Source organism: Equus przewalskii, chromosome 2, assembly GCF_037783145.1.
Source record: "Equus przewalskii isolate Varuska chromosome 2, EquPr2, whole genome shotgun sequence".
NCBI classification, from domain to species: Eukaryota; Metazoa; Chordata; class Mammalia; order Perissodactyla; family Equidae; genus Equus; species Equus przewalskii.
Genome location: NC_091832.1, coordinates 18,557,622 through 18,582,825, shown reverse-complemented (window position 1 = coordinate 18,582,825; position 25,204 = coordinate 18,557,622). Strand labels below are relative to the sequence as shown.

Sequence of the window (25,204 nt, the reverse complement as noted above, 5' to 3'; positions counted from 1 at the left end):
TGGGGCTGGCCCCGTGGCCGAGTGGTTAAGTTCGAGTGCTCCGCTGCAGGCGGCCCAGTGTTTCGTTGGTTCATATCCTGGGCACGGACATGGCACTGCTCATCAAACCATGCTGAGGCAGCGTCCCACATGCCACAACTAGAAGGACCCACAACGAAGAATATACAACTATGTACCAGGGGGCTTTGGGGAGAAAAAGGAAAAAAAAATAAAATCTTTGGGACTGGCCCCGTGGCTGAGTTGTTAAGTTCTCACGCTCCACTGCAGGCGGCCCAATGTTTCGTTGGTTCGAATCCTGGGCACGGACATGGCACTGCTCATCAAACCACGCTGAGGCGGCGTCCCACATGCCACAACTAGAAGGACCCACAACGAAGAATATACAACTATGTACTGGAGGGCTTTGGGGAGAAAGAGGAAAAAAATAAAATCTTTAAAAAAATGAAAATAAAAAAAGTAAATGTACACTTGATTGAAAAGGTGAGGATGTGCTTTCTGATCCTTTTTTTCCTAATTGAAAGTGTGTGCACTATTGCAGAAGAGAGGCCCTGTGCCTAATAAATTCTAGGCAAGGCTCAATTGTGTGGGCTCAGTTGCTCTGTCCATAATAGTGAGTGGATAACACATTGCTAAGTGATAACACTGTCATATTGGCTTACTCTGTGTTAAAAGTTTTTGTGATTCTTGTCCCACTTGTCTAGTCATATGTACATATTATAAAGAATGTACATAGTTTTCAGATATTGAAGGTATTTAACTTTGAATCAAATATTTCTATTCTTTCAGGCTTCTTGTATCAATTTATTTGAAAAATATCCTGAGATTACCAGGCAAACTGTTACTGTTTGTTTCTGTTTGTATAAACCAGTTTTTAAAAAATGGTTCTCTAGGGGCTGGCCCCGTGGCCGAGTGGTTAAGTTCACACGCTCCGCTGCAGGCGGCCCAGTGTTTCGTTGGTTCGAATCCTGGGCATGGACATGGCACTGCTCATCAAACCACTCTGAGGCAGTGTCCCACATGCCACAACTACATGGACCCACAACGAAGAATATACAACTATGTACTGGGGGGCTTTGGGGAGAAAAAGGAAAAAAATAAAATCTTTAAAAAAAAAAATGGTTCTCTGGAGTAGAACACAACATAGAAATAAACCAAATGCTGAGGCTAATATAACTGTGATTAATTAAGCTCTAATTTCAATAAAAATTACCTGATTGGCTATGTCATTTGCCTTTAAAATAAGTAACATAAATTTGAACCTATAAAATTGATTTATGCTATTAAATACTGCTTTTATATGTTCTGTCTTAGATATGTTTGGAAAAAGTCTTCTGTAAGAGTTGAAAAACCACTTGATGGTTTCTGAGGTTCTGCTTTCAGTGCTGTGGTTCTAAAATACTGTGTTCTAGTAAATCCCTACTATGTTTGTATAGATTTGTGACTTCTTCCACTTTTAAAGTTAATAATATATTCTGTTTTGCCCTTAGCATTGGAGGGGCATCTTAACCAGTCCAACCCCTTACTCTATACTACCCTTGTCAGAAATCATTCTTCCTTTGCTTGAGGGTCTCTGATTGTGAAACATACAACCTATGGACTAGTCATTTTATTGGTAACTGGGGAGTTCTTTTTTAAGCTGAAAGTTGCCTCTTTGTAACTTATGCCCATTAGTCCAAATTCTGCCTGGCAAAGATCAAGTCTCCCTCTTCTGGATGTCAGGCTTGCTTATATTGGAAGGCTATCTTTGCTAGCCTAGATGCTTCCCTTTCCATTGCTATATATGATTTCCTAACTCCTTATCATTCTAGTACTCCCTTTGGACAGTTGAATTGATTGTTTTTGCTTTGAAAATGTAGCCGTGTGTATGTGTGTGTGTATGTATGTGTGTGCGTGTGTACATGTAGAGAGAGAGAGGTGAAAGGAGTGTAGCAGAAACGTAGGGAAGGAATTACTGATTACTATTTTCTTTAAGATTTTATTTTCCCTTTTTCTCCCCAAAGCCCCCCGGTACGTAGTTGTATATTTTAATTGTGGGTCCTTCTAGTTGTGGCATGTGGGATGCCACCTCAGCATGGCTTGATGAGCAGTGCCATGTCCACACTCGGGATTTGAACCAGCGAAACCCTGGGCTGCTGAAGCGGAGTGTGTGAACTTAACCTCTCTGCCATGGGGCTGGCCCCTGATTACTGTTTCTTAGTTGTTTTTTCTAGGTGTTAATGGGTCCATTGGTGAGATTTGGTTATATAAGTACATGGCTTTTACAACTACGTTCCCATGTCACCATCTCTTCAGCAGATGTAAACAAGATACAGGAAGACACAGTTTGTACTGAAGCCACATAATACCTACAAGACAGAATTTAGTGCTCAATTAGTGCTTGGAATTTTAAGTGGTTTTCAGCACACCCTGTCCACACTTGCTTTCACGTATTTTATCTCATTGTTCCCAAAACTTCCTATTGTTTTAGTTTGCATCTTCATTTTTTCTCTCTAGGATTGTTGAAATAATCTATTTCCCCCATTCTCAAACAATCTCCCATCTGTCTTCTGACTGTAGCCAGAGTGATCTTTCTAAAATACAGGGCTATCTGTCATTCCTGCTTAAAATCCATCACAGCTTCCCCTCTGCTTTTAGAAGCAAATTCAGACTCTTTAGCATGACGTCAAAGTGTTTTGTGATCTGCCTCCTGCCTGTTGCACTCGTTTTGTTTCCTGTCTTGGCCTTACCAACACCCAGTGTTCCACATCACTGAAAAACTTGTAGATGTCTAGCTGAAATGCCTGTACCCTCTTTTCAACTGGACTACTTGATCTTGCTCTTCAAGGTAAGTAGTTATTGCTTCTGGAAAGCCTTCCTTGACTGAAATAAGAGTTCCTGTTCTGTGCTCCAGTAGCACTCGTAATACTTCTTATTCAAGCCTGTATTGTCATCTTGCTTAGCTTGTCTCTCTTTCCCCACTAATTAGTTTCTATTAGACTGTGAGATCTTTAAGAACAGGGACTCATTCATCTCAGTTTCTCAAGTGTCTGAGACAAAATAGGTGTCAGTAAATGTTACTTGAACAAATAAGTGAAGGACTTAAGATAGCATTAGCTATAAGCTGTAGCAGGAACCATGTTCATTTGTGTACTTACAGGGCTTGACTTAGCTCGATATGTGGCCTGAGGGGTGCTCAGTATAGGTTACCTGAATGATATAGAGTTGCCCTGAGTTTTACTTTATTAATATCCATGTTGTGATAGTATAAACAGGACAAGGGCTTTATAGTTACTTGAGAAGAACATTTGAATTTTTTGTGTGTTTGTGAAAGGACAGATTTTTCCCTAAGGTCTTGTTTTCTCCATCTGTAAAATGAAAGGCTCAGGCAATCCAGTCTCTTAAGATTTTTTTCCATTTCTAACACACCACTAGGAGGACCAGTTATAATTCCTGGATCTGGAACATATGGAGTACCAACTAGGATTGTGTCACTTTTTTTTTTTTTCTAAGCAGCTCCATCACACTATTGAGTCATATTAAACTTAAGATTTAAGTTGCAAAATGGCCAAACCCTGTACATGAACTGTTGTTATCTCCCCTCCAGAGACTGCTGTGCTTTGGTTTTCTTGTGCTTTAGCAGAGGACTTCAAGGTTTCCTAGTTAAATTTTGTGTTATGAAAGTTGGTGTATTTTTTTGAGATTGCTTTGAACTTTGATTCCGCCATTTATGACGTTAGCTGGGCATCCTCCATTAGTATGATCTAAAAATTTGTTAAGCATATAATAGGCAAATAATAAATATTTAAATGGTCATATATCTAATATATCTTTATTCAAATAACTAAAACATTAGGTGTTTTAGTCAAAGTGGAGACTTTATCTTTCTCTTTCCTTAGCTTTTTTTTTTTGAGATTGGCACCTGAGCTAACAACTGTTACCAATCTTCTTCTTTTTGTTTTCTGCTTTTTCTCCTGCAATTCCCCCAGTACATAGTTGTGTATTTTTAGTTGTGGGTCCTTCTAGTTGTGGCATTTGGGATGCCACCTCAGTGTGGCCTGATGAGCGGTACCATGTCCGCGCCCAGGATCCGAACCAGCGAAACCCTGGGCCGCAGAAGCGGAGCGCGCAAACTTAACCACGGGGCCGGCCCCTTCCTTAGATATTTTCGTCTAGATTTGTGCTGTATGGTAAAAAGACCACCAAACTTGGAGTCAGAAGATTTGGGTTCTAAGTCCTGGCTCTTCTGCTTACTAATATGTGTTGTTAGACAGGTCACTTAATTCGTCTGGACTTCAGATTTCTAATCTGTATGAGAAGAAAAAAGACTAAGATCTCTAATTTTCTGTGATTCGGGCAGTGCAGTCATCTGGCCCATTCTTGGAAGTAGTGTGGAATTGTGGTTGAGAGCTGGTTGAGAGTCCACAGTCAGACTACCTGTGTTTTCATCCTCCCTCTGCGCCTACTGGCAGAGTGACATTGATCCCTCTGGGCCTCTGTCTCCTCAACTGTAAAATGGGGCTAAAATGCTGCATGGTTGTTTTGAGTTCATTCTTAGAACATATTCTGCACATGGTAAGGACTGCATAATTGTTCGCTATTGTTATTGTACTTTTTTTTCACAAAAGATATCATTGAAGATATAGTGCTTTCCTGTGGGCTGCTGAAACAAAATATAAATGCTTGTCTTTACAGTTCGGAATTAAGAAATGTGATGGGGGGCCAGCCAGGTGGCATAGCAGTTAAGTGCGCATGTTCTGCTTCGGCAGCGTGCGGTTTGCTGGTTCGGATCCCGGGTGCAGACGTGGCACCACTTGGCAAGCCATGCTGTGGTAGGCGTCCCACGTATAAAGTAGAGGAAGATGGGCACGGATGTTAGCTCACGGCCAGTCTCCTCAGCAAAAAGAGGAGGATTGACAGCAGCAGTTAGCTCAGGGCTAATCTTTCTCAAAAGAAAAAAGAAAGAAAAAGAAAGAAAGAAATGTGATAGGAGCCAATGTGAGAGTATATAAAAAGTTAGCGATATATTATGAATCATTGTCTTACACTTTAGAAGGAAACACTTCTGTGTCTGCTTTAAGATCCTTAATATTGGGTGATTTTGGTGTTGTAGGAAATAAATGTATAGCTTCAATTTTCTGTGCTATTATAAGAAAGCCAGTAGCTGTAAATTCTTGGATAACTTCTAGCTGTGTGTGGAAATATTTGCATGAATCTCTTCCTTCCATTCAGCATTTTAAAGATCTGCAGATAGCAGCCAGATTCACCTTTTCCTGCCTCTAACATCTCTGGACATCTAGTGAACTATGAAATGACTAAAATTTGGGCAAAAAAGAAGGGGAATGGCCTGGATAATCACTGCAGTGGCTGGTTTCCTCTGGATAATCAGGAGCTGACTGTCTTCATCAAAATTCTCTCCCTACTGTCAGCAGCAGCTTCCCTTTTGAGGCTCAAGACCTCTTAAGATCCTAAAGGGAAGGCCTGTCTCCTGGCAGCTAGATTGACCTTGTCCTTGAGACTCTCCCCTCTTTCCTCAGTCTGCAGTGCCTGCAGGGGAAATGGGTTCTGCTTGGATGTCAGGGGAGTGAGGAAGAAGCAAGCTTTGGTTCACGTTCTTGAAACCTTACCCGGAATTGATTATTTTGATTTTTGTAGACTGCAAAGTTATTAAGTATTTCTAGAAGTGGCCCCACATATTCATTTGGGATATGCCCTAAATCTCCAGTTGGCCATAGTCAAGTGCTTTTATTTCTTAACCTTCCCAGGAATATTCCGCCTCCTTATGTATACAGCTCCCCAACCCAGTTTAGTTGTTCTGGTTTAGGTCCCTCTCAGAGACAGCGCAGTATAATAGGAGGCATAGCTTTGAAGCTGGACAGAAGGCTATGTAATCTTGGTCAAGTCGTTTAACCTTTTTAAAGTATTTTCATTTCTAAAATGGAAATGATAATACCCTTCCTAGTGAATTGTTGTTGGGATTAAATGAAATGATGTTTAAAGTTCTTAGTACATTACCTGTGAATTCAGTTACAGCAGATGCTCAATTAGTTTTCGCTTAGGTTATTGTGTGCCTTCTAAATGTGTTAGAGCCTGGGATATGAAGACAGAAGACAGTCCCTGTACTCAAGGAATTTAAATCTAATAAGGGAAAAGGTTACTGAATATGAATCAGGGAGTGTTTATTCCCTTTTTTTCTCTCTCCCCTATTTCTCATGCATTTCTTTTCCTAGGACAAGGTAAATTCTAGGAGGACCCTTCCTCTCCAAAGCTGACTAAGAAGAGTCTAATAAGAGGAACAAACTTAGTAGAGTTGTCACAGGTTATCGGGGTGACTGGGAGCTTAGTCAAGGAGGGATAAAGTCAGCTGTGAGTCCCGTTATTAGTAAGTAGTATCAGGATTATTACCAGTTTGCAGGTGGGAGGGATGCCCAGTAGGGGCTGCAGGAAGCTCTGAGGGACTTCCTTCCTCCAAGGGAAGGAAGCTCTGAGGGACAGGGCTTGTTTAAACTGACTGGCCTGCTAGGCAGGCTCGTGTTTACCTTTTCTCACTTGCAGTCTTCTGGGTTAATCTCTGGAAACTTGCTTTCCTGGGTGCTGCCCCTCCCTCCCTGCCTTCAGGAACAGGATTGGAAGTAGCATTAGCCTGAAGAAGTTGTTCTATTTAGGGAGCTAGAGCAGAGGGCCAGTGATTAGGCCCTTATCTGCAGTGGGGCCTTTCTGAGTGGTGTGGGGCCAGGATCGGTCTGTCCTGACATCGACAGAGGCTCGGCTTTTCTATCCCCTGGTTGAGTCAGAGTTGTGAAGAGCAGTAGATGGGCTGGGCCATCTGAATGAAAAAGCCCTTCATTGTGTTTCTTCAGCATTCCAGTGTCTGGTACAATTAGCCAAGACTCAGAAAACAAGTTGGACAAACAAGCAAGCGGCCTTCCACTGATGGATAAAGGGATTTCTGGCACAGCTGAGTTAAGTACGCTGACTGCAAGGACGAAGTGGGAGGGTCTTGGAAGGGGAATGGTGCTTTGGGATGACATTCTTGGCTGGATGAGGGGAAAGAATGGAGCAACAAGCACGGGGTGTTTTTGAAGTTGATGAAATCTGCCATGCTAATCTACCTGAGAGGCTGGCTGGGGCTGGGCTGCTCTGTAAACTCGGTGGAATCATTGGAGAGAGACTGTGATTCTTCACTTTGGGCAGCTGTGAATGTGGGGAAATGAAGCTCCCTTTGGAATCTAGGAATCTGTTGGCAGCAGACAGTGTATGGACTTGTTCCTTTGTAGTCTCTCCGTTGTGGGACCTTCTCAGTTGGTTAACACTTTATATGTACTGCCTGAGAAGAGGCAAGCCCAGGAACAGATTGTTGGGCAATGGATGCACTGTTCCTGACTTGGCAGTAAGCTAGTTTACTTCACCAGCTCTCCTGCAACTCTCTAAGATTCCCCAGGTCACTGCTCTGCAAATGGAGGGTAATTCGAAGACCAGCTTCTGCCTGCTCAGACTTACTCAATAACTCAACTGGACTTTTGCATATGAAGCTCCCACTTCCGCATGCTGCTGTTGGTCTGAAAACACTGAGCTGGTGCCACTTTTGAGTAGGATGCTATTTGCCTGAAGACCTGGACCCAGTTTTTGGAAGTGCCGTAAGGAGGAGCTTCCTCTCTGACCCAAGGGGAGGAGGAGGTCAGTAGGAAGTGGTGGGTGGAGCCACTTCTCTGTACTTCTGCTCTCTCTTCATCGCACAGCACTTTGGCTGTCTGTCTCTGTTCACCTCACAGCCGTTTTTGAGGAGCTGCAGAAGGTGCACAGGCCACAAGCTGGAGGTTCTTTGGCACACCCTCCTTTTAGGTGGGGTCAGCAGACATAGGGGCGCCATGTGGCCCCGTTACCAAGATGAGCAGGAGTTCAACGCCCACCTGGTTTGCCGCATGTGCTGTATGGGTTAGTACGTGAAGTTTTTTCCTTGTCTGGGCCTGAGGATCCCAAATAGCCCTTGCTCTCTTTGACTCATAGGAATGTGTGGGCTTTGAAGCCTTCCAGGTGTTTTAACCTTTGGGCTTGTTAAAATGTGCAGTGGAATAGATTGGGTGCCTTACTTCCTGCGGAACTTCATAAGCTTGTAGTGACTGGCAGTTAAGAGCCTAAGCTTTGGGTGTGGGACTTTTTTATAGAGACTGAATTCATACTCACACTTCTGCCTGTATCAGGAAACCACTTTTAAATTATGTTGCGTAGTTCTGAAAGTCCAGGGTGTATTTTTAGCGAAGTTAGTTGGTTACCGAGTCCACCTCTGAGCAGACTGGATGGGGTGGGGGTGGAGGGAGGAGTCATGGCCTAGGTTTCCTCTTTGGGGCTGGTTGCTAATTCTCTTACACTTACTCTCTTCTGCCAGCTATGAGGAGGGAAAAAGGCTGGAAGATGGTCTGGGGATAGACCTAAAGAAGAATTGGAGGCTAGGAGAAGAGTCATATTGGCTGTAACTCAGAGCTCTCTTGATGAAGGAGAAGAGTTAATTTAAATAATCTTCTGTGACCTTGAGCAAGTGGCCTAGCCTTTTTGGCCATAGATTTCCTTGGCTTCCAAACTATAGGGTGTACAGACTGGTGCTGGAATGAGATATCAATTCCTCAATTCTCCATGTAATGAAAAAGATAAGGAAAATGTAGTGTGCCTTTCGTAAAGCTAAACTTACTTAAAAGAACTTTCCTTTATTCTGAAATTGCCCTTCCTACTTTTTTTTTTATATTAAAATGTCCTTTATTTTACAGAAAAGTTGTTATTAGATGGTAGTTAGTTTTTGGATATCCTCACTTAGCAAAATAAAAAGTTGACTGCTCTATGTTATGTTTTCTAATTTATTTTGGAGCATTTACTGGTTTGTGAAATCTAAGTTTGGGAACTACTGGATTGATCGTCTGCTAACATCTTTTGATTTTATACTCTGTGTCTCTAAAACAGAACAAAATTGTGACCCAGATAGGCAGATTTTCACTAAAATTGAAATCACTGTTTGTTTGCTGAAGAGAGGACCTCAAAAGCAACTTCAGAGTGGAGAGCAGAACTAGGGTTCCGATCTCATCTGCTGACTGCTAGGCTGGTACTGCCAAATAGCTAAGCGCTTTTTGAGAAACAAAGCTGGTACTATAGTAATGTTTGAGGCACACGGAGGGTCAATTTTCGTCAGTTATTGCCATGTAGTCCAGCTTTTTATCTTTCTGGTATCGTTGAGATTTCCTTCCTGAGATCTAGAGGAAAGAATCGTCTGCATCTGAAAGTACTTGGAGATAAAAGGGCCCTTTTTCTGTAATCAACAGAGAACTATAAGGGAGTCTAGAATCTTTGTTGAAAGTTTCAAGCCAAAAACATTATTCTCCCAGCTCATTGTACCTCACTTAATCCAGTGGAGGCAATGTAGCCCAATAGTTAAGAAGATGGATTTTGACATAAACTGTCTGCCTGGGGCTCCTGCTCTAGCACTTAACAGCTATTTGAACTGGGAAAAGTGCTTAACCTTTCTATGCCTTGGTTTCTGCATTCGTTAAAAGTGGATTAACATAGACCCTAACTCAGAGTCGTGAGGGGTACATGGTCTTCAAGCACTTAGCCCAGTGCAACCTTCCCAGGTGATTTCGATATGGCTAATTCACAGATTGGTGTTTGGACTAGGTCCATCTAGTCCAAACTGTCACTTTATAGATGAAAATCAGGCTCAGAGAGGGGAGATGAGTGTCCTTTAAGGTAAGAACCGTAGACTAGAGGCCAGCAAATCGAAATTATAGACCTGATTCTGCCCATGTGACCTTATCTAAGTTCTTAAATCCCTCCAGGCTTTGATTTCTTTATCTTTAAGGTTTTTTGAGGATTCTTAAGCCTCAGTATTTCATTGTATCTGTGAAGTATTTAATTTTTCTGAATATGATACTCCAGTTAATACTTTAGAAATTACTGAGCTTTTCTCCCTTTTCCCTTCTCATCTGATGCCTCTCCCTCCATCTCTGTGGCTCTTTTCTTTTGCCACCATGCTTGCTCCTGGCTTATTTCTTTATCTAACTTCTGCCCTGTATTTTCTGATTCCCAATAGTGTAAAGAATAAATTATCATTAATAAAGTTCAGGTTTTCTTAAGAAATAACATAGTATTTTAATTTTGCATTGAAGTTTCTAGGGTTATCACTTCCCTAAGTTTCCAAGTCTCAATTCTCATTGAGACATTCTAAGTCTGCACCATCCCTTGGTGATAGATGCCTTTCATGAATCCCTATTGCACCTCTCCTCTTCCCTTAATTATGCAGGACTACATTGTGTTGCCTTCTAATAATTTCATGGCAGCAGTAGAGTGTGGTGGTTAAAGTCCATGACAAACTTGGATTTGAATCTCAATTCTGCTACATACTAATTGTGTGAATTCTGGCAAATTATTAATAAGCTTTTCTGAGCATCAATTTGATCTATAAAATGAGGATAAATAATGCATATTTACTAGAGTTGTGAGGGTTAAGTCAAGTACTAAGTGAGACAGGCCTCACACAGTGCCTGACACAGAGTAAACACAAGAAATATCCAGGTCAGACTTACCTCCCAAAGTTTACTTATATACTTCTGAGGATAGGAATGATTTTTAATGCTGGTGCCATTATACATTATTGGTAAGCACATTTTAATTGCTTGATCTTTAATTCAGCCCATTTTCTTTGAGTTTACATTAAGTGGTGCAAAGTCTCCTGGGTTCAGATGTGGCACGAAGAATTTAGGAAAGCTGTAACTGTAGAAGGCGCATCCGAATGGAAATCCCTGCTCCCTGCTGAAAAACAGTCTTTTAATTTTTTAATTATTATTTGAGAATACCTCTTAATCTGACTTTGAAAATACCATCTTAAAGTGTCCTTGTAGAAATAGCCTTGGCTCATAGCGAGTTCTCTGTGTATATTTATTAAATGAATGCTTATTCTTGAGTGCCTACTATTATCCTAAATGTTGGATATTTAAGGAAATTTAAAACATAGCTCTTGACTCCAAAGAGCTAAAGTTCAGAGAGAGTAATAGGATTTACGTATAGAGATATCTAACAATTAGAGAAATAGGACTTTATATAGAGATATCTAACAGTAGGTTTTGAATGCTTGGTGCCAAGTAAATCGAATAAACACAGGCATCTACAGGCATCCAGAGGTAGCTGGCATAGCCAGAAAGATGAAAAGGGAGAAGTGGGACTTCAGCTTGACCTTGTAAGGAGGCTCTAAATTAGATAAACCAAGAAAAGGAGGGTAGAAATTCCAATTGGGGGAAAAGGGTAAACGAAGGCAAGAATGTGCAAGGTATGTTTGGAAACAATGAGATCTGAATGGTTGTAGTTGAGGCATGCAGGGGAGAGTCTAAAGATAAAGTTGGAAGAGTAGGTAGATTGTAAATTCCTTCAGGTCAGAGGCAGTGTCTTGTCTTTATCTCCTCCAACCACCTGACGCTGTGAAAAAAGATGGAATTGAATTTCAAATGGTCGTAGTGGACTATGGAAACAAAGCACTGAGACTTGATCCCTGGTTTTCTAGGAGCCATGAAAGGATTTCAAATAAAGGGATGATACGGGCAAAGTGGTGATTTAGGAAGATTTGTTGAAATAGGCTATCTGCTCTGCCTGCTACAGACTCAGCTATCAACTGTTAGCTTCAAATCTGTAGTCTAAATTCTGACTGCTCTTCTGAATTTGAGACCTAAGGTCCTGCCAATACTTCATTATTTTTCTTCTACTTCACCCAACCTACCCTCACCCAATCTGTGCTGCCTTCTGTTTTCCTTATCTCAAGGTACCACTCCTCCCAGTTGCTCTGACTAGAAACATTAGAATTATCTGGAACTCTCCCTTTCCTTAACGCGTCTAATCAGTAGTTAAGGGCGGTTGTTTTTGCCTATACAGTGTTTGGGGATGGGCCTGCCCTCTTTACATTCCTGCTGCCTCTGTCCTCATTCATGCTCGTAGGTTTCTTTCTTGGTTTGTCACTAGGCCTGTAACTCGTTCTTCTACCTCATGGTGTCTCTCTGCTGCAGTCTGGCCTAAAGCCAATGCCAGATCAATCTTTCCAAAACACCCTCTGCTTCAGAAAATTTCAGTGATATTCTTTTATCTACTGAATTAAGGACATTTCTCCCTCCAGCTTTCTGGAGTGATTTGGCCTCTGGCGACCTTGCTAGTTCCCTTTCTCATTACATTGCTAAATGTCTGCTGTGCATATCCATACCGTTCCCTAAAACACATCCTGTGTACTTATAAGTCTCCAAACCACTGCTCATACTTTTTCTTTGGTTTAGAATTCCTTAACCCCTTTTTGAGCTGCCAAAATGCTACCTGTCATCTACGATTTAGTTAAACACCATGCTTTCCATGAACTCTTTTCCTACCCCTCTACCAGAATCAGTCAACTCTGTGTTTATCCGCATGATTTTGTGTAGCTTATATCTGGTGTGTTATTTGCTTGGTGTTATTGTTAATTATTTACATGTTGATCTCTACTAGATTGTAAACTTCATGAGGTCGCAGAACAGGCCTATTCTGACTCTCTATTTCCCTTCTCTTTTAGCTCAGCTCTCTCATTTTTAGATTTCCAGGTGGTTGGTGCTTCTTGGGCTTTTTGAACCCCTTGTGATTTTTTTGTGGCCCTCAGGGAAACAAGCAGAGGCTCTTCTCTCATTTTCTTTTTTAATGATTCATAATGGACCGGGACTGTGTTGTAGGCTATGTCAAATCAGAACACAGATCTTTGTGCCTCAAATGCAGGCTTTCATTCCAACCCTAGGCCTATTCTCAGATCGCTCCTAGTAGAGTAGGACAGATAGACAAGTAAGCTATGATACCTTGCAATAAACACAAGGGGCATATCGCCTAAACTAGTGTAAGGGGTGGGAAAAGCTCCTGGAGGAGGTGATAGTTGAGTTGAATGCTGAAGAAAGAGTAGTCAGAGAAGTGGGGAACTCTATTCCATGCAAAGGGAACAGTAAATAAGGGTAGGATTGCATTCTGGTGAGAATGTTCAGAAGGCTGGAGTTTTTATGAGAGAATGGAAGGGGATGAGTGGCAGGCAGGCATCACATCATAATGTGTCTTAGATCCCCAGCTAAAAAGTTTGAATATTATCCTGAATGGAGGCATCAGGCTTTGGAATCCAGTGGAGATGAGTTGAAATTTGACTTCATTACCTACCTTGTGATCTCAGGCAAGTTACTTAACCTCTCGGGCTTTATCTTTCTAGTACAATAATACCTATCTTTCAGGGTTGTTGAGCATTAGAAATAATATATGTAAGGTACTTAGCACAAAAGTAGGTGCCCAATAAATATTAACTATTAATATTATTAGGAGGATAAGGAGTCACTGAAGGATTTTAAGGTGGATAGTAACAAGATCAGTCTTGTCAGAAGGATTTTTGGCAGCATTGAAAAGGATGTCATCTTAGTCAGTTTGGGCTGCTATAGTAAAACCTTAGACTGGATGGCGTAAACAGCAAACATTTATTTCTCACAGTTCTGGAAGCTGCAAGTCCAAGATTAAGGCAGCTGCAGATTTGGTGTCTAGTGAGAGCCCTCTTCCTGGTTCATAGACAGCTGTCTTCTCACTGTACCCTCTCATGGAAGAAAGAGAGCAAGAGAGCTCTCTGAGGTCCCTTTTATAAGGACACTAATCCTGTTCATCAGGGCTCCACTGTCATGACCTAATCATCTCCCAAAGGCCTCACCTTCTGTTACTAGCATGGTGGGGGTTAGGATTTCAATATATGAATACTGAGGGGGACACAAACATTCAGTCCATAATGGATTATAGCAGGGAAACCTTTTAGAAGCAGGGGAAAAAGAAGAGTTCAGTTTTCAGCAAGGTGAGTGTGAGGTGAGCATGAAATTTTTAAGAGGCAATTGGACATATGAGAGTGGTATTTAGAATAAAGCCTTGAACTAAAGATACGGATTTAGAAATTATCAGAGTATAGGTTGTAGTTGAAACCATGGGAGGAGATTAAATCATTCTGGGAGAGTATAGAGAACGGCTCTTCTTAACTTTTTTTTTGAAAAGCTATGATTTTTATTTTTTCTCCCACTATGTACATAACACTCAAAATTTTTCATGCAGTTTTAGGTGGTTCCCAACACCCCCTCTCCAAACCCGTCTACAGACCCTTGGGTCCATGGATATCTTATGAACCCGTAATACAGAATGAAAAGGAAAGAGGGCTAAGGATGAGCAAACATTTAAGAAGTGAACAGAGGAGAAAGAACAACCAAAGAGGAAGGAGGAAAATCAGGGTAGAATGGAGTCTCAGATTCAAGAGGGAGAGTGGATTTAAAAGGTGAGAAGGAATGATCAGCAGTGTCTTCTGGGCTGGCGATTAGGTGAATGTGGGGAGAGCAGTTTCAGTCAATTTGGGGGCTGGAAGCCAGGTCATGTGGGGGAGTAAGAGGTGAGAAAGTGGATTCAGAGTTTAGATGGAAGGACTTGCCTCATTTACAGAGAGGGACATCTCTGCCAGTGAAACTAAAATAAAAAAAATTAGGGTAGATATTGGTAGCTCGGTTGCCTGTAGTGGTCTTAATATAGTTGGAAACAAGTATTAAATCCTTCTAATTAAGTAACCCCCACATGATTAATTGGTGCCTCAATATGTTCAATCTAAGAATTTCCCAGTGAGCAGTTGGGTTCTCCATTGTCACTTCATAGCCTTTGGTGCAGCTGAGTTTATAAAAAGCATCAAAAGGAATATCACCTTTTCTTTGACTATTTTCCTCTCTTGTAAGGTGCCTTCTGAAAATTCTACCTCCAGGGTTAGGTACAAAGATCTTTGCTGGGCTGGAATTAAATTCAGGATTTATACGTAGGGGACCAAACCAGAAACTTATTAAAAAGTTTGAAAGTCTGAGCTGTTTGGAGCATTCTGAAGGTCTGTGTAATAGAGTTGCTCTTTGGCTTCCCCGATGAATTTCCTTGCTAAAATATTAAGATCTTAAACTCTATGTGCTGCAATATCCTCTTGTCGTGATGCTTAAATTAGGAAAGAACTTTCATGTAATTGATGGGTCTGCAACATAGAATCCTAAAAAAGGATCCTCCAGCTTTGAGGCAAAGTTGTTCTATAAAGCCCTTTTCTGAGGAACGGACAGCTCAGCACTAAGCATGCTGGCTGGTCTTGGGAAGCGCTTGTAATCATGTTGCCCTTAGTAATTATATTCAGTACTTAAACCTCTTCCACCTGAACTGAAAGTCAGTTTCTTAGCTATTGGAAGCAAGACTGATATGAGACCATCAGGCTTCCCTAGTGCATTATCCTCATGGAAGGGATTGGTAGGTAAGCAGAGTAACTTATGCATGGTAAAATTAAAAAGACTCAATTGTGCTACTCACATCTTCAGGTCTAAAATAGATGAGACAGTGGACTAAAAAGAAATCACATGAATTGCACCTCTTCGTTAAAATATTGATTAGTTTAAAGAGAAATTTATTAACTTTTTCCCTTTCCATCTATGTATTGTTTAACCTGTTATAGCAAACACATGTAATTTTTTTTTTTTTTTAAGGATTTTATTTTTTCCTTTTTCTCCCCAAAGCCCCCCGGTACATAGTTGTGTATTCTTCGTTGTGGGTTCCTCTAGTTGTGGCATGTGGGACGCTGCTTCAGCGTGGTCTGACGAGCAGTGCCATGTCCGCGCCCAGGATTCGAACCGACGAAACACTGGGCCGCCTGCAGCGGAGCATGCCGAACTTAACCACTCGGCCACGGGGCCAGCCCCGACATGTAATTTTTATAATAAAAGAAATTCTAAAAAGAAAAATAGGAAACTTGTGTCTTCAGAGTGAGAATTTTGTAAAACTAGAAACAGACTATTCTTGGTTATGAAGGTAATAAACATAGGGAAGCAGAGTGGGCCTGGTGTTGGTGAAAATGTGGTGGTCAGAATTTTTAGTTAGCTTTAATTTTGTTTTTCCATCGTGTCTGCATGTCCCAGCACACAGGTGATGCTTATTGGGGTGTTGAGGCTTTTACATGTTGGACTGTTTTCTTATAGGTAACTTGGTTCTGATTTATTCTGTATATTTCTTTAGCCAGTCTTCTCTAATCATATATGGGCCAATCAAGAAAGTTTTTGTTTTAGTTTTATGTCTTATTATGTAGAGTTTTAGCTATTAGAAGCTGTGGGAGATACAAAAAAATAAAGCATAGTTTCTTAAGGAGTTAATGATCTCATTAGTGATGTAAGAATTAAGTGTATTAAAAGTTCAGAACTCTATACAATTATATAAGTGCTAATTGAGTGATTAACTTGGTAAGTACCATAAAAATTTGGACAACAAAGAGACTATTGAAAACTGGAATTGTCAGGAAAGGCTGCCAGACTAATTTTTCTTAAACACAAATCTGATCATGTCGTTCTCCTATTTAAAATCTTTCAGTGCTTCCCCTTTCCTTCCCCTTACCATTTTCGTGACAATAAAGTTTGAACTCAGCTTGTCCTGGAAGGTCATGATTTAGCCCTAACATCCTATCGAGTCTCACCATTACCTAATACACATCCTTAATTCTGTGCAGGTCTCTGAACATAAGCTCCGTCTTTTCTCCATGGATTTGCATTAGATGAAACTTCATGTAATAACTTCGTGCCTTCCCTTCTCTTCCTGGCTAACTTCTACTCATCTTTTAACGTTAGTTAGAGTCACTCATCTGGAAACTTTCAGTAACCTCCCCTGTTTCCCTCCCCTACTCAGGTAGGCGTAACCATTTCTCTAATGTTTTTGGGTACTCTATGCTTACCTCTGTTATAGCACTTATCAAACTGCATTGAAGTTATTGCTCTTTTGTGCTGGGCTGTCATCTCTTTTAAAGGGTAGGGACTGTGACTTTGTGTAACACAGGCTGTTCTAAGCAGCCAGGTCCTTAATAAAGATTTATTCAAAGAATAAACGAGTGAATAAATGAGCTGGATTTTAAAGAATAAATAGCATTTGGAGACATAGAGAGGAAAAGAGTAGCATATCGTGAAGAGAACAGAAATAGTATGAGCAAAGTGTCAGTGATTTAGATAAGACTGTACTTGCAAGCTGATTCTGATTCAGTCTGCAGATGACAGGTTTGAAAAGGATGATGAAGATATTAAATAACTGAATCAGCGTCTAAAAAGATCAAAACATCAAAATATGTTGAAATGACAGTGGTCAAATCTAATAAAAATCCTGGCTTCAAATACATACAGGACTCTATTAAGTGACTTTAAATAGGTTAGACTTTAAAAAAACTTCTAACAGTACCAAATGAGAGCCAGTAGGCAGAATTTACAAGGAAGCAGATTATGACACTTTATGGAACTATTAAATTGGTGTTACCTTATGAAGTAGTAAATTCTCTAAGTTTTAAGTGTCGAGAATATTGTAAACATGTGCAAGTTTTGGCAGGCCTTTCAACTCTGAATACATGATTCTTTGTTGTTGAAGGGATTGGTGTATCAGCAGGCAATTAGAGGAGATAACTTCTAAGGTCCATTCTAATTCCTAAATTCTGTGGTCTATAGCAAGAAGAGATAATTGTTCCTTGCAAAACAGGAAAGGATTCAAGGCTAAAAAGAATGGGAAAATAAGACCAGAGACACAGATGAGGGAGTGCTTACTGAATGGCTATCAACCCAGAAAAGTAAGTAGATACAGTGCATTCACCTGGAAGTGGAGAGAGAGTGTTGGCATTGTTTGGAATGGTACTTATGTGGCTTTTACTAGAGAATCAGTAAGAAGAGAGTAACTGGGCATGAGGGAGAGAAACCTAAGTGAAGTTTGTATGAATTACTAATGAACTAGATTTATATAATTCTGCCACTTTCTTAAATGTGCTACTACTTGGAGAAAAATTACCAGTGGTGGTAATTCAGGTTTAGAGACTGTCATGGTGAATGTAATAGTAGAAGGTTAGGCGGGTGAGAGTCCCTGGGGTATTAGTGATGGCAGCCTTGAACTGCCTAATCATGTTATCTAAAATAGACTAGGGTAATCTCAGATGTCCTTAATAAATAGAGTAAAATAAGAATGGAGTAGTGATTGAAAGTTGAGAATTATTAGGAGGTATGAGAGACTGATAAAGATGACTGCTAAGTAGGTGTGTTTGGAGAAGGAATGAGGCCCAGCATGTGGTAGTGTGGTGGCCAGATACGAATTGGAGATGGAGGTCAGTGGAGCCAAGTAAGGTCAGATATATTGTCAGCATATATGTTGAAGTAATTAGAGGATGATGCCGGAGGATACAAGTGGAGAGGATAAATGTGAACCAAGTTGTCAGGGAAGGTTAAGGTAGTTCTGCCATGTGGAGGGGGGCAGACAGCAGGGAATGGTTGATGATGGTGAGGTTGATTGGAAGAAGATGGTATAGGGGATAGAATGGGCTTCAAACAGCAGAGGAGTGGGGCTGATGGATCAGTGGTGTGGAAGTGGCTCTGGGGAATTGGCAGTTGTGGGAGAAAATGAATCTTCTGCAGGACAGGCCTCTGTGGAGCAGTTATTGTCAAGTATTGACAGTCACGTTTCTGTTAAAGAGGTGAACAAAACTGAGAATGAAGGAGAGTTTGCCTACAAAGAAATGGCGGCTCTCTGAGACTTGGGAGAAGGAAGGGAGGGAGGAAGGAGATGTGCAGTGAGGATAAACTGGTCAGCTTTGCGAGTTTGGCTGGTTGGTAATGGCTGGTGAGAAAATTGGAATGAAGGAAGTCCTAGGATAGGAAAGGGTGGGAGTAGAGCATTGATCAGGAAGATTGGTGTATGAAGAGTGAGATTTACCCACTGCAATATGAGCGTCCCAAATCCCAAGGCCACTCCACCCCTTCTGTTGGTGGTATTTACAGCTTTGAGTTTTTGGAGCTTGCTGTGGAGGAGGGTATCACTTTGCTCCCCAGAGAATTATGATGCTAAGGAGACCTTGCCATGGCATGATTTTTGAGGCATGTGATTCTGTCTAACCTGTAAAGTGACAACATGGTCAGAATAGAAGAGGAAGTTCAGGCAGGCCAACCTTCCCCACAATAAGACGCTGTCTCACAGTTCTGTGCTGCCTCTACCATCCTGGAGAAGCTGGGGTGTGGGCAAGGCAGCAGTATAGGAACTTGTTGCCCGGATAGTGCTAAGCCAGTGCCTTCTGTGTGTTTCCTTTACAGATGAACGGGACCGCGTTCAAAAGAAGACGTTCACCAAGTGGGTCAACAAGCACCTGATGAAGGTAGGACTCCTTCATAGACGCTACGCTGGCACCTCTGGCTGTATTAGTCTGAATCTATCAGTCCCTTCTCTCAGATAGTTTAGATTGCTTGCCATGTGCTTGGGTCGGTAGAGATACACATGACTTTTTCTTTCTTCTTCTTTTTTTTTTAATGAATATAGTCATAACAGTGTGGAAACTTTTACTAATCAATTTCTTGGCAAGGACAGTAATACATGCCATTACCCCAGAAGGCTGAGGTTGAGGATACCATGGGGTGATTTCTGGGATTCAAAGAATGCTTTGCTCCTAGCTTTACAATATTTAAAAGCCCCTTTTTTAAATTTTTCAATCTGATTAGTTTGTAAGGATGGCGCAGAGGGGATTTTGTTCCCTCTGTCTCTTAAAGTACATGAAACTTAAATGTTTAGTTTAATGAATTTTTATGTGTGTATATACGTGTATAACTACCATGCAGTTTAAGATACAGAGCACTTCCAGAATGGCCAGGGTTTGGGGGAGATTTTATTATTATTTTTAAATGTAGGAGAAACCAAGGCAGAGGCATGTTAAAGACCAACCTAAGGATGAATAGTATGACTAATGTAGCAGTCAAGTTTTGAAAACAAAGTTTTTGAATATTATGTAATAATTACTCGATTAATTCAAATAATTTTGAGTTATAATGATAACTGCTCTGGGAAAGGTCTCCAGTGACCTTTTAATTGCCATATCCAGTAACTTAGTTTTATTTTCTTCTTATTTGATTTCTCTGTAGCAGTTGATGCTGTTTTTTGTTTTGTTTTGTTTTGTTTTGCTGAGGAAGATTTGCCCTGAGCTAACATTCATGCGAATCTTCCTGCTTTGTATGTGGGTCACCACCAGTGCGTGGCTGCTGAAGAGTGATGTAGTCCATGCCTGGGAACTGAACCCATGCCACCGAAGTAGAGCATGTGGAACTTAACCACTAGGCCATGGGGCCGACCCCTGCACTTGAGACTGTTGACTAACCTACTTCTCCTTAAAACTCTCTCTTACATTGGCTCCTAGGATGCTGCTTTTCCTGAATTACCTCTTCCCTCTATGCCTTTTCCCTGTGTCTTTCACTGGCTTTTCTTCCTCTGACTCCTCCATGTTGATGTTCCCCAGGCTCCTAACCTTGGCCATTTTCTGGTTTTGTTCTCTCTATTTTCCTTTGGCCGTCTCGCCTGTGTTAGTCACAGGGATCGCCTGGTTGCATGGAATGCAAGGAAGCACGAGTAGAAAAGGGTACAGGGTGATCTCACAGCATCTGCTGTCTGGATGCAGCTGGGCTTTATGAACACTAAATGTTACCAGGCAGCTGCTCTCTCCTTCCGTTTTTATGAGGCCTTGTAGTCCTTAATTTTTATTTATTTCTATATGTCTCCTACATTCATTTCTCTGCATTTCTCCCATTGTTTGTGTGTGAGCCGTGGTGGCTATGCCTCATGTGCTGATGTAAACCCCTGTGGCTACACGATTCTGAATACACAAACACAAAAAATCTGATTGGCTGGAGTTTTCTTTTTCTGCATAGGTCAGGTGTCCATATGTAGTTCAGTAAACTGTGGCCACAGAGATGGTTATATAAATCAAACATGGCTCCTTAGGGCCACGTGTTTAATGGGACTGCAGGTGAGGGCAGTTTTCAAACTACAACATATGGATGGGGAGGTAATTAATAGACACTTTTCCTGTATTTCCTAAGCCAAAGACCTGTACATCTCACAGTGTACTTGACATGTTCATCTGGATGTTACCCAGACATATCCTATATTCAACACATCCCAAATTGCCAAATATTTTCACTCACGTACCTACCTGTCCAAGTTAGGAATCTAGAATCACACTATATTCAATCCTGCCCATCATGTCTCCCTTGTCACCAACTCCAATCAATCACTTTCAACTCAGAAAGATGCTTGCATCTGACTTCTCTTCTCCATCCCCATTACCTCTGTTCTAGTCCAGGGTCTCTTCATCCCTTGCCTTGACCACTATGATAGCTTCCTAATAAAGTTTTCTATAATAGCAATGATAATGATAATAGTAATAATAGTTTGTTGAGTACTAACTATAAATCAGACATTCTGTACTAAGTCTTTTACATGGGTTATCTCATTTAATCCTTCATTTATCTTATCTCATTTAAACCTTATGCTGTAGATTCTGTTAATATTCCCATCTTATCAGTGAGGAATATGAGGTTTAGAGAGGTTAAGTAACCTGTTCAAAATCACACAACTAGAAAGAGGCAGAACTGAAATTTTTGAATTCAGGCAACCTGAAGTCTAGAACCTGTGCTCTTAACTTTTGCAGTACTGGCCCTGGCTTCTGCCTACCTTTCCAGGCTCCTAGTGTCAAATTCCCCTCATACCTTAAGCTCTTGCTGAACTATGTGCCCTGCTATTTTATGACTCTGTATCTTTGCTCATCCTGTTCCCTCTGCTTGGAATACCTTCCACAACTCTGTTCTGCCTGGATAACACCGACTTAACACCTCCTCAATAAATATTTTTCTGACTCTCCCATAAAGGAATTGACAGCCCTTTTCTTTGTGCCCTCACTGTACTCCTTATGTCCTTCTGTTATAACACCTATAGCATTTATCTTTCTGCTAGATTGTAACTTGAAGGCAGGTATTGTGTCTTATTTTTTTAGTATCAAGACAAAGAAGGAAGGGGGAGAGACAAGGAGAAAAAATCTGCTGTTCTCCAATTCCTTTAGTGTGTACCAGTTGCCTCTAGTTTGATGACCTGTAACTCTGTCATGATTCAGAGCCCTTCACAACGTGGTTCCAACCTGTCCAGCTTCGTTTCCAGGCATTCTCCCCTGTGTAGCCTGTGCTGTAGCCACATGAAACAACTCACTGTTCCCTAAATACTGTGTACTTTCACACTTCTTTGCTTATTAATTTCTCTTTCCCTAGAATGCATGTACTGACCTTCTCTGCCTGGCCATTACCCACTCAACCTCTCAAGGCCCAGCTCCAGTTTCTGACCCTCTGACCTCCATTCCTCAGACTAAATAAATTGCAACTCTACCTCTGTTCCATACCACTTTGAAGAGATGCCTTGTGTGTTCACACATTAGTCTCCTGCTCATCGAGGGCTAGGACCGTATTGTGCTACTGTCGTATGAAGTCCTGCACCCGGGACACGAGAAGTATCCAATATAGGTGTTTGTTCCCGTGAGTAAATAATATTTCGGTAGTGCTTTATAGCTTACAAAGCACGTTCTTATCTGACTTGATCCTTCTAATAACCCTGAAGGAGATAAAGGTATTTTATCCTCTCAATTTTCACAACTAAGGAAATTGAGAATTAGAAGGATGAAGTGACTTTCCCAAGATCATATAGCTAGTGAAGAATGGGGCTAAGGATAAGTCATGAGCCTTCTGACCAAAATTACTTGTTCTTTCTACTAAATATGTCCCCAACTCATTCTGCTTTCATACTTCATCTCTGACAATGGAAGAACTGACTTTTTCCTGCCTCAAGCTTGTCTCCCTAAACTTTGTAGTTGAATATAAGTGCCGTGGTTCCCTGCTGTTCATTTGTAGCTGATGTTGCCTGTTGGACCTCTGCCTCAGTGCTGTGTGATGACAGGAGGCCCAGGGAGGGAGAAACTAGACAAACACATCATAGCATTGTTAGAAATTGGAGGCCAGCCAGAGCTTTACTTAAATCCCTGGCTATTTTTCATCTCTTCTCCAGCCCTCAGCCTTACAATTCCAACAGCATTTTCTCATCTTGGGATATTTCAGAGAGGGATTCACTGCTAATCAGAATCATTGCTCCACGCTGGAATTCTTTGAACTTTGGGCTGAGACTTAGGGCTCGAGAGTTGTTTTTATAACTCAAGCATCCTTCATTTTGTTTCCCAAGTACACCCAGATTCATGTTGCCATTGGCAGGCAGACTGATATAAGAACAAAACAACCAAGCCTCTCAAGTTCTAGATTTAGTTAACCTAGAATCTCTTGGATTCCCAAATATCTCTTTGGGAAACAATTTGTTCTGGAATAAGCAAATTAATTTCTCTGTGTTATTTAAGAACAGTATTGGTCCAGTCTTAAAGGAGACTTGTTAAGAATGTAAGCTTCTGAAATATATAAATAACTTAATTTAGAATGCAAACCTATAAACCCAAGAGTTCTGCTTATATGCCAGAACTATCAAAAAGAAAAATCTAGAGTTTTAAATGAGGTTTTATTTAAATTATCCTTGCCATATCTCTAGGTCCTGGTAGCTGATAAAGTATATCTCCCCAAAGAGAACTTCAAGAAAGGATGAGAGGATTAGATAGAACTGAGAACATGAGCTCCTGAGAAGGAGGAAAAATGCCTTTTCTGGTCAGTTCCTATTGCCTTCAGAGGTTAATAGGTAGAAGGGAAAGGCCAATATTTAATCTAGCATATGGAATAGCTCTTCCCATTTTTATTCATGTGTGTAATCTAGAATCACTGGCCTTCCTGGAATTTTAGTTAAGAATTTCAGATAACCCAGCAAAAGTTTTCAAACTCCAAATTTTTACTAATGTTCTCAATTTTTGTCTGTCTGAGGTTCTCTGATTGCACACGGGGTACTAGATAGCTCTGCTGATTCCAGGCACTCTCCCCTGTGCCATCTCCGCTGTGCCGTCTCTGCTGAGCCACATGACACAACTCACTGCTCCCTAAACACTGTGGACTTTTACACCTCTTTGCTTATTCTTGTCTGTGGGAAAGGTCAGGAGGAGCCTGGCAGTGGAGTTTAATTTAAGGTTGACAAAGTAGTGCTGGTTAGACGCAGAGGAGAGGAGCGTTGTCTTTGTTGTCCAAGTGTGACCATATGGTGATGGTTCATAGCTTTCTCTGCCTGGACCTGAGTTTTCAGGGCTTGATTTCACTCTAAACACATCTCAATCCCCACAAAGTTTTGAGCCTACATTTGGGCTTTCATTGTCTACTCCCTATGCATGCATAAGTGCCTGCCTATTAAGTAAAATTACCCTTTGTGGATTTTAGTCATCCTCAGGGAATCTTTGTTAATCAAGTTTGGCTGGTACCACTGTTAGATTCTTCAAAACATAAGGAATTCTCAAATCAGAGAGACAAGAGAATTCTTAACGGCAAAGAGCCTCACGCTTTGCTTCCCTCTTTCACTCTGCTTTATCCAGCAGGGATTCCCAGCCTCTACTCTTATTCCCTGCGTTTGAGCAGTTCTTTCCCGAGTGAAAAGTCTAGGCCAACTCTAATCTGTTTTTTAGTATTAGGCTTTTCCTCGATGATAAATTTGGCCATCAAATCAATGTGGAATTTCCCTCTTATAGTTGAGAAATATATAAATTCAGAAATCCATCCGAAGTTACGAGGCTTGCTCTCAATTTCCTTGTATCTTTTAATAAGTGTAGATGAGAATAAATAACATACTCTTCACTTTAAAACTTTCTCCTTAGACCTGTTTATTGCTCTTCAATGTAGCTTGGATCAAGGAAACTGAGCTGTTTATGTTTTCTTTTAATAGTTTCAGAAGAAAGCTTTGCTAGATCAGGTTTTTTTACAGGTATCAAAGAATGGTACATGATAATCCTTGGTTCTTTTGTGGGGGGTTCCTCTTATAATTTCATAATGTTGATAATATGTCATATCGACTATTCAAGCATTATGGAAGCCTTGTGAAGAGAAAGAGCACTGAATTTGGAGTCGGAAGACAGTGGTCTGACAGTTCTCAGCTAAATGATCTAACAGGTTATTTAACTTCTCTGGGCAATGCTTTTCTCATCTGTAAACTGAGAGTGTTAGAGTTAAGTAATCATTAAAATCCCTTCGGGCTCAGAGTCTGAGTCTAAGCACTTAAGTGCAATTTATTCCCTTTGCTAAAGCCACTCAGAAGTTGAAGGAAGCTGTTTATTTTTTCATAACTTCGGGCCAAGCTTTAAAAAATTGGGAGAGCAGAATTTCCTTGGCTTATTAATGCGTGGCAGTTAGGGAGGGTTGGCCTGGGTTAGGATGGGCTTGGTCTCTGAAAA

The 25,204-nt window shown here is 41.0% G+C and overlaps 1 protein-coding gene across 19 annotated transcripts in view; it reads left to right on the top strand.

Annotated features, from left to right (window-relative positions):
• MACF1 (microtubule actin crosslinking factor 1) overlaps nt 1-25,204 on the top strand; it is a 323,957-nt gene that overhangs the window by 103,932 nt on the left and 194,821 nt on the right. For 17 of the 19 annotated variants that reach the window (XM_070610253.1, XM_070610252.1, XM_070610266.1 and 14 more), the window contains one exon: nt 19,131-19,192. In XM_070610253.1, coding sequence (XP_070466354.1) covers nt 19,131-19,192 — 62 coding nt within the window. Of the gene's footprint in view, nt 1-6,836; nt 7,916-19,130; nt 19,193-25,204 lie in introns of those variants that run through there. The other 2 variants (XM_070610261.1, XM_070610263.1) reach the window with 2 other exon arrangements.